Source organism: Quercus suber, unplaced genomic scaffold (genome assembly GCF_002906115.3).
Source record: "Quercus suber isolate HL8 unplaced genomic scaffold, Cork oak 2.0 scaffold_115, whole genome shotgun sequence".
Lineage (NCBI taxonomy): Eukaryota > Viridiplantae > Streptophyta > Magnoliopsida > Fagales > Fagaceae > Quercus > Quercus suber.
The window spans coordinates 60653-70524 of record NW_027069580.1 but is presented as its reverse complement, the minus strand read 5'-3'; the positions used below and the strand labels follow the sequence as shown (position 1 = coordinate 70524).

Here is a 9872-nt window from a genome sequence, read left to right as displayed (position 1 = left end):
CCGAAGCGAGTGGTTTAGGTTAGGTCCCCCACCTAGATGATTAAGAGGTGAGTTTCATTGAGCATTTTAACATAGTTAATAGAAGCTCATGTGAGAAAAAGCAAATTTTGCTCTTTCCTTCAAAAATTTGGTAGGACAGATGGCAAAGTTAGAGAGAGAAGAAAAAAAATGTAAGAAGGATAGAAAAGGTAAGAAGAAAAACTGAAAAAGATAGGAGTATTGATTTTGCATTGAAAATGTTTGGCAATAGGTTCTTCTTCCCTTGTTTCTCAACAAAGAAAAATGAGAGAAAAATACAAAATTGTGTACTAAATTTCGGTGGAATAGCTGGTGCTTTAAGACTGAGCACATTAATACATAAAACAAATTCAGGACTAGCAACTCTGTCATCTTCCAAATTGTGAATATTTTATCTTGTTTTAAGGCAAAATCTTTGAAGTCAAGTTTGTTTCATATATCTCTATCAAATGCCACAGAGGCTCTAAGAATTTTACTCTTTTTTTGTCAAGGTACATTAACTTTTCTTTTAATCTAAATTTATTTTTCTTCTAATCCACTTTCATAATTTTCCACATCACCGACTACTTTTTCTTAAAGGCTTCAATTAGATAACGTAAGGGTAAAAGTATTTTACCAAGAACAAGCAAAGAATATGAAAGAACATAAAGGATTTGACAAATATGATTGTCATCATTAGAATAAGACCTTCCTGATTTTTTACACTAGACTAAGCAAAACTGAAATTGTGCATTGAAGAGGTAGTTCCTCACTGGGCTAGCTATAATGATACGTTTTGCTCATAAAAAAAAAGCTATAATGATACGTAGCGATCAAAAAAAAAAAAAAAAAAAGGCTATAATGATACGTAGGATGAGAATTTTAGGGGGAGAATGATGTAATCATGAAATCAATAAATTCATTTATAAATAATAAAAAAACTAAATAAAGTAATAAAGTAAAGCTCCATTTGAAAAAGGACGTGTAGCTTTTGGAAGTTTGAATGCCATTCATATCATTTATGTTTACAGCCAAAAATGCTTTTGTGTGTGTGTGTGTGTGTGTGGAAAGAATGCTAATCTAGCATTCAACTAGGTTGTTTTTGCATGTTTTTAGAGTTAGGAAGTTTAGTAATGGCTAATTCCATGGAAAAATGTGTTGTAACTTTAGGTTATTTACTTTGTAATTTAAAAGGATGTAAAATAGGCTGAAGAATGGAATTGTTTCAATTAACTAAAAAACACAATGATAATGCTTTATTCTTGATTTTGTGTCTTATTAAATTTGTGCTTAGCTTGTTATTTTGAATGTTAAATTCCAAATAAATTGCTCATGACAAGTCGTATATTTATTATATAAATAACAAGTATAAGTACACCACTTATTAATTCAATAATACTTTGACATGGATATAAAGTTTTACTTAGAAGGCTAAATAAATAAATATATATATCATTTTTTTTAAATGGACACATCACACGTGACACAAATTTAGGCCAATTTCTCCTATATATATATATAAGTAATTTTTTTAATAATTAAATACAAGGATTCATCTTCAAAAAGAAAAATATATAAAAGTGATTCTATGTCTACAAAAAAAAAATTTGGAAGAGTAAACACAATAAATATAATTAATTCCTTTAAATTTTAAACTTCAATTACACTTATAGTCAATATTAATTGCGAATTCCATGATAAAGATTGTGGCGGAGAGAAAAAATAAAAAACTTGGGAAAATTAAAAAAATAAATAAATAAATTCCTTTAAGCCAATGAAAAACGTTTTTTACTTAATAGTTCCCCAAACCCCAAGTAACCACTCCACTGGTTTTTTTTTTAAAAAAAATTTAAACCCCCAAAAAAATGGAAAAAAATAATTTATTAGTTAAAAAAAAAAAAAAAAAAAACTGTTTGTACTAATTCTATTACAGCAGAGGCAGTAGGATATTCAAACCAAAACAAAACAAAACAAAACTAAAGACTGTTTCTTTTTTGTAATAACCTTCCCCATATGTATTCAGACGTATCTCAGTTTACCAAAAAGAAAAAGACGTATCTCAGTCTTAAGTACTAATTCTCACTCTTACTGTCTTTAAGCGTAAATTATACGCGCCTTTTCTCTCTCTCTTTACTCTGTTTCTCTCTTTCACTCGTACACTTGTATGCCTCTCTCTCTCTCTGAAAACGCTTCCAATTCTCTCTCACATTCTCAGGTAAAGTAAATTCTCAATTTCATGTATATGGGTCTCTCTGTGTGTGTGAATCTATTCGTTTTTTTTTTTTTTTTCCTTAAACTCATTGTGATGCTCTTATGCTGTGATTCTTTCATGTACTATTTGTTCTGTATTGTATGTTTTCTGGGTTACGTTTCCGTTTGGTTCTCGAGAATTATGAAGTAGAATTATGAGTTTTTTATTTTATAATGCTGGGTTGAGTTGAGTTGGGTTTCTTTTTCATTGTCTCTGCTATTTGAATTTCAAATATCCGAAAGTTTGAATTTTTTTTTCTTCTTTTCTTTCAGTTTCTTAGCTTCCCAACAGGTCTCATACTAAAGATTTCATATTTTTATATTTGCGTATTTGCATTTAACTTGATCACTAAATTATCAAAAAGTTAAAAACTTGATCAATGTCAGTGAGGTAGTTATTTTTTTTTTTTTTTTTTTTTGAAAGGGGATAGTTACTTTTTTTTTTTTTAAGCTAAAATATTGTTTTCCTTCTTAACGTTTGCGTGGATTTCATTTTTTGTTCTTCAACTTAGTTTAAAATTTTTGTTTTTCATCTTAAACTATTAGAAAAACAATAACAGTTTAGGGAGGAAAAACGAAATTCATGCAAACTTTAGGGACGGGAATAATATTGTAGTCTATTTTATATTTTTCACTTGGAAGATTTTATTTTACGAGCTTTTGAGTACAATATATATGTTTGTAACAGGCTAATGTTTTCTGAGTCAAAATTTTGAATTATGCTACGGAGCAATAAAAGAGAGCCGCCTGGTCAAATTGTCAAGTTTAAATAGTTTTGGAACTTTTAGTGATGCGTCTTTTTAGTTGTATTATAATGCCACTGATAAGTTAAGCATTATTTTTAATTTAATTTGAATAGTTTCTGGCTAGATCCATGACCATGTGTCTTTGTGTATGTGCCAAACAATTTGACTCTGCAGAATAAAATAATGTTTTGTCATTTTATGCAGCTAGCCTTGCCATTCAAAAGGCATGAGATCAGCACAGTTCTCAAACTGAATTAACAATTTAATAATAATGATAATGTTTTTTATTGGCAAGTTACAAACGCACGTGAATTAACATTTTTGAATTTTAGAGGTGCCTTAGGAGTCAATGATATGATATCAGAAGTTGTATTTAGGGAAATTGCATTTGGAGCAGCCAACAAATTATTCAAAACAATTTAGGACATAACAGGTCATTATTAAGTGGTTGTCCACCATTAAGCATTTCTATCAAAAAGTCATCTGGGTAGTGGTTGGTGATCTAAATTATTTCTTGGGTAGGTTCCATAAGGACCATAACTCTAAGGCGGTACCAAGTTGGTCATATATGTGTATTATTGGTTTGTCATAATTTGTGGTTGTCCTTACCAAACACAAAGATTATAACTCCGGATGCAAAATACATGTATGAGATTAGTGGAGGGCGGTCTTTGTTTCAATTTATCACAGTTTAGATTGGAATGGTTTTTTATGCTATAATTTCGGTAGACAAAAATGGGACGAGAATCAAGAAAATTAGTGAACGCATGACAGAATTTCAGAAATATCCAGAGTGGATTTCCTTTTTAGACCTCTAATCTTTTTGTTGGAATATATGACAACCAAGGCGACACACAAACTCTCTGTTAGACAAATAGTCATTGTTTGCAGTTGATAGCCTTCAACTCCTACTAATCTTGTAAGTGTACTGTGAATCTTTGATAAGCATTTAAAATTTTGTTTTAATTAAATTACTAAGTACTTAAACTGGATCTTCAGATAAATGATTTAGGAACTAAATACAAAAGCTTTCTAGTTGAACCTTAGCTCAAGTTAAAGAATCTCTTTTGCTCCTATTTTATAATTTTCCCATTTAACTTCTTGTTCTGTTGACCCCATGTGTCTGTCTATCATTTTTCTTCCCATATAAATCTATTACTGATTTTTTAAAAATGTTTGTGATGGTGTTATGGTTGCTACCTTCAAGTATAGCACTTTGCTCACTTGTTATGGTTGGTGTAGGTTGCCTATGGAGAAGTAAATGCTAAAGTTGCTTTGGCTTTTTTTTTTTTCTCCAGCTGAATTGCGTGGTATAGATGCTACTACTTCATCTGTTCATTCTGTTCCCCGTTAATAAATATTTGTTCTTGTTATCAACGCTATGAATATTTGTTCACTAGTATCATAATACAAAAACCTGCTCTTAGCAATCTAATCTTACCTAGTAACAGAGTACATTGTGCAAACATGCATTCCTACTTAATGATTGGGTGAACAGTGGGAGCTAATCTTGACTCAGGTAGTTAACACCAATACAACTGAGAGGGAGTTTGTATGGGAAACCTTTTAGGTTGTTATCAATTTTATGAATATTCTTTTCACAGTTAGACCCACCAAGTAGCCCAAATGGAATGTGGCTTACAATGAAACTTTCCTTTTGGAAAGTCCTTATGCACAGCCGCATGGGATAGGATACTCACAATCAACAACCTTGTAGAGGGGTCTGTCCCTTGTTAATTGGTGCTGCTTGTGTCATTGTGATGGGGAATCAATGGATCATATTCTGCTCCATTGTAAGGTTGCTCATGCATTATGGAGTGAAGCTTGTTTGATATTTGGGATTCAGTAGGAGATGCCAAAGACAATTGCTTCTCTTCTTTTTGCATGGAGGAATTGTTTGGGAAAATGTCTTTCAAATGTTCGGAATATGGTATCATCTTGTCTTACGTGCAAAGTGTGGAGGTACGCAATACTTGTATGTTCAAAGATGTTGAGAGACCTGTAGATCTTTTGAAGTCTATGCTAGTTGGGACTTTATTTGAATGGTCTTGTGTTTGGGGTTCTACGCATTGTATTCCTATTTTTTATTTCTTACTTTCTTTTAGTTCTGCTTGATTTGTTTTAAGTACAATGAGTTCACCATCATGAACACGGTGTACTTTTATCAATAAAACTATCCTATCCAAAAAAAAATACTAGATTGGTTTGCTCATGTCATTTGCAAAGGAGAGAGTGAGAAAGACTGGGTTGATTTTAGTTGAGGGAATGAAAAAAGGTATAAGAAGACCTAAAATAACATTAATATAAATAGTAAAAATGAACATGTCAATTAAGGAGGTAACAGATTGTAGAACTTCAGATAGAATAGAATGGCATAAACGAATATGTGAGACCAACCCTAACTACTTTGTTAAGGATTTGTAACTGTCCCCAAAAGTTTGGGACTAAGGCTTGGTTATTGTTGGTCTGCTCATGGTCCTATGAATGTTGACCATAATTTAGGTACACTGTGCTTGCTTGTGAGCAGTTAATTTTTAATTGATGCTGGGCTGCTCCTTTATCTACTTCATACTGCCTGTGGTTTGACCCTGTTTTGACTGTGGTTAGGTGCTAATTGAAATTGATTAGGCAGCAGTCTTGGTTCATTTAGAACCTTTCAAGGTTACTTATTAAAGGGCTCTAATGGCTTAGGAATAGATTCGTGGGGTCGATAACTTGTAATATAATTTATCCTTGATATTTGAATCACCTCTATTGGACCAGAGGCATAAGGCTTCTGATTATACATTAGAAAGATTTTCCAACAAAAGTATACTATTTACATTCTAGAGAAGATTATGCATTGGTTAGTAAAATTGGAGAAAGGATGGAGTTTCCTTGTATTGTGTATAAATTTTGTGATTGCATTTTGTTTTTCATCAGATCCTAGAATATGCATATTTATTATTTGACCCATTTTCTCCGCAATTATCTTTTTTACTATTGTCTGCCTGAAATTACAGCTGATGGTTGATATCTGAACAAAAATCAGTGTGATTGTTCTGCATCTAGTTATCTAAATCTATTTACGAGAAATATTTCTTCTGCTTTTTCTCACATTATTTTATATGATATGTTTCTTTTTCACTTTTTATGGTCAGTTATATTGCTTTACATTTTTTAATGTAATTTCCATTAACAAACCTTTTAATTTATCATCAGGTCAGCGAAAATGCCAGACATCCTGGGTGGTAGTACACACACTGTAAGATCCCATGGAGTTGCCGTGGCAAAAATACATATGCATGATTGGCTGATTTTGTTGCTTCTTGTGGTGATTGAGGTCGTTTTGAACGTTATAGAACCATTCCACCACTTTGTGGGAGAGGAAATGATGACAGACCTCAAATACCCATTGAAAGGCAATACCATTCCCTTTTGGGCTGTTCCAGTAAGTTTGGACCCTTTAAATAAATAATTTATAGAAAATTTTATCTACGTGGAATTTGAGTGTTAGTTACTTGCAACATGAAAAAACTAATAACCCTTTTCTTATCTGTTGATTTAACAGATTATTGCAATTTTGTTGCCTTTCGTTATCTTTCTTATTTACTACTTCATCAAAAAGGATGTTTATGATTTGCACCATGCCATATTGGGTAGCTCTTCCTCTCTTTTGAAATTTATGTAATACCAATGCTTGTTTGCATGTTATTCTACCATACTAATAACATTAAGTGGATATTGTATGCATGTCCAGGCCTTCTGTTTTCTGTACTTATTACTGGAGTTATAACTGATGCAATCAAAGATGCTGTTGGTCGTCCACGTCCAGATTTCTTTTGGCGTTGTTTCCCTGATGGCAAACCGGTGGGCTCTCATGTTCATCAACTCCCCTGACTTTCCTTTTCTCTACATTGTTTACTTGACTATGTTATAATAAATTCTTTGCTCTTGCTTAGTTCTTTTCTCAGTCAAGTGCCATTGGTGTATAATATTTGCAGGCGTTTTATCCTACTATCGCAGGCAATGCCACAGCCATTATCTCAGGGGACGTCATGTGTAGTGGAATAAAGAGTGTCATTAAGGAAGGATACAAAAGTTTCCCAAGTGGACATACATCTTGTAAGCATCTAATCACTTCATTAGGTTAGGGGCACTGTAAGGACGCTGTTGTATTCCTTTTTGGGACAAATTTTAGCTTTCATATTGGAAAGTTTCCTACTTCTGTTGTGTATGAAACTTGTAATTGGTACCCAAAGGTTGAGCTTCATCTTCATTGATGTGTCATGGGCATAAGTTTGTACTTCAAATGTTAAATTGACTATAGCAAACCATGCATTTTCCAAGATAATGAAGGTTCAATCATCACTTCTTCAATCAATATTTGGGTGTGTAGATTAAAATTGGATATCAAATAAGTCAATGCTCCTTTATAAAGGATTATGATCAGTCAATTTTATTTTTTTGGTTTTAATTTTGGATTAGTAGATTCTTTAGGCTGCCAAAATTCTCATAATAATGAGCATTGTGGAATTCCTTTGTAATGTTTGATTTTATAGTTTCTCTATGGATATGGATATCCGTAGGACATAGAAATATCCCTTTAAAATACGAGCATCAGGATAATTTTTTGTGGCTTTTGGTTTTAGGGTCCTTCGCAGGTCTTGGCTTTCTTGCTTGGTATTTGTCTGGAAAAGTCAGGGCATTTGATCGTAGGGGCCATATTGCAAAACTCTGTATCATTTTCCTGCCACTACTAGTTGCGGCTCTGGTTGGAGTTTCTCGAGTTGATGATTATTGGCATCACTGGCAAGATGTTTTTGCTGGAGGACTTATAGGTTTGTTTGTCAAGTATTTTTTGTTTTATTTTATTTTTGAAGTATTTTGTGCTGGATTGTCAATTTTTTTTTTTTTTTTTTTTTTTTTTTTTTTTTTTTTTTTTTCTAAATCCTGAGAGAATAATGGACCTGATCATGAGATGTAGGTTGCTTTGATATATCAGGAGTGAGATCTATAAGTTATGGTCAAAACCTCAGTATGTTGGGCAGCCGCATTTAGTGTTGATGGAACATATATTCTCAAGATGGAATTCATAATCTCTTAACGGAGATATAAAATATTCCCTTGAGATAAGTTTAATGGGTTTGGTTATTCAGAGTGTTGGGCCCAACCACTTTAGTAAAGAGTTACTAAGGTATATATTTATGGAATTGGATTTCATAAATATATAATGAATAACATAAAGGATTAAACCGGGTACTCAAGGATTAAGATGTAGTAACCTTCAAAGTGGCAGTCAATATTAATGACTTTGTATTACTACGAATATTTTAATGAAGGGGTTGAATGTATAATAAAGTCTTGGGAAATAATTTATTGATAAGGCCTACAGTGCAATTATATTCTTATAGTGGTATTGAATATAATTAATGGTAACTTTGGACTTGTCAAGAGTTGATGGAAAAGTCCAAGGCCCATTGGAGCTAGTGTCTTATTGGTCCCTTTGGTCCCATCTCAAGCCACAAACTAAAACCCAATTGGGTAGGTCCAAAAGGCTAACCCAATTAGAAATCAGTCATTATTTAATAAGTGTTATTAAATAAGGAAACGATGAGAATAGTTTGACGTACGTAAGATACAAAGAAAAAGAAATCAGTTTTTCTCCACAAGGAGAAGAAGAAGGATTTTTCTTTGAGAGTTTATGTACAAAAGGACTGATTGAGAGACCACACATCTTGGGCTCCATGTGGAATTGAGATGAAGATTGAAGGTATTCTCAAGTCAAGGTTTTGAAATTTACTGCATCAAGGTACGCTTTCTATTCTTTGATTCTAGAATTCATGGTTATATGTTTATCTTTCATGATTGAAGTAGATCCGTGTTTTTGTTGCTTCCGCTGCGTGTATTTTTGTATGAGATACAAAAAACCTAACAATGGTATCAGAGCGGTCTTCAATATCATGCTTGAATAACATGTGATTGAATTTTAGAATCAAAGAAAAAAACGTTTTATTGGTGTTCTAATTTTCTGCAGTAAAATTTTCTGCATAATTGTGTCCTTGATTGTACTCTTTTGTGAAAGACATGGATTAAGGTTTAAAGAATGTAAATGAAACTGGTATATCGGTCAAGCATGAGCATTTTGATTGCACTGCTTGGATATAGTTGTCAGTTTAATTTTATTCGATAACCGTTTCCAGTGCCATTCACGTTTGTGAGACATGATGTTATCGGATTCACTATCAGGATGAATATACTATTGTTTTGTTCAAAGTGGCCCATGACAATAAAGTTATGGTGTCGTGATTATATAGTATTTGTCTTAGGATGAACACGATAGTACTCTTGTCTCATTGGAATGCATTTGATAGTTTTTGTTTTGATGATCAAACAGTAAGTTATTGCTAGGATAATGAAATTTATTCCTAATGAGATTAGGATTGTGTTTTCAATGGTCTCTAGCATATTAGGGTTCTTCATCTTGATCTTGAAAACCCTTATGTTTGATCTGAAAATCTTCGTTGATAAAATCAAAAAGGTGTTTTTGGAAGAGAACAATGAAGATGTCAAAATGGTTAGTTGTTTGTTCAAGAAAACCCTAGAAAACTGCCTTAGAAAATTTCTGGAAATTCGAGTTTCACGAGTTTCGATCGATCGAAAATCACTTTCGATCGATCGAGTGAAACAGTGATCAGACCTTTTAATTAGATTGATTTTCGATTGATAGTCGATCGATCGAATTTGTTTTTCGATCGATCGAGAGGCAATCGAGTATCAATCGAATAAGTCAGAAGGTCGAGTTCGAATATTTTAATTTTTTCGATCAATCGAGGGGCACGTTCGATCGATCGAAAGAAATAAAATTAGAAATTTTTTCTAAGTGTTTTCAAGTTTTTT

At 32.6% G+C, this 9872-nt stretch overlaps 1 protein-coding gene and 1 long non-coding RNA gene across 2 annotated transcripts; both read left to right on the top strand.

The window, feature by feature from the left end:
* The first annotated feature begins 2769 nt into the window (after positions 1 to 2769).
* On the top strand, positions 2770 to 4591 carry LOC136068432 (uncharacterized). The gene is made up of 3 exons (XR_010629788.1): positions 2770 to 3912; positions 4236 to 4303; positions 4445 to 4591. It is a non-coding gene; the product is annotated as an uncharacterized LOC136068432 (long non-coding RNA).
* A 6-nt stretch (positions 4592 to 4597) lies between these two features.
* Positions 4598 to 7929, top strand: LOC111997756 (lipid phosphate phosphatase 2). Its single transcript, XM_065775589.1, has 6 exons — positions 4598 to 4955; positions 6195 to 6423; positions 6544 to 6631; positions 6733 to 6842; positions 6977 to 7097; positions 7625 to 7929. Exons 1-6 carry the CDS (start codon positions 4846 to 4848, stop codon positions 7927 to 7929), a joined length of 963 nt encoding a protein of 320 aa, XP_065631661.1. The 5' UTR covers positions 4598 to 4845.
* The last annotated feature ends 1943 nt before the right edge of the window (positions 7930 to 9872 follow it).

Coding starts and splice junctions, on each gene's coding strand:
- LOC111997756 (XM_065775589.1), top strand. CDS start 4,846: ATGCCAAAGACAATTGCTTCTCTTCTTTTTGCATGGAGGAATTGTTTG. Junction 6,424..6,543: donor TTCCCTTTTGGGCTGTTCCA/GTAAGTTTGGAC, acceptor TTGATTTAACAG/ATTATTGCAATTTTGTTGCC. Junction 7,098..7,624: donor CCCAAGTGGACATACATCTT/GTAAGCATCTAA, acceptor TTTTGGTTTTAG/GGTCCTTCGCAGGTCTTGGC.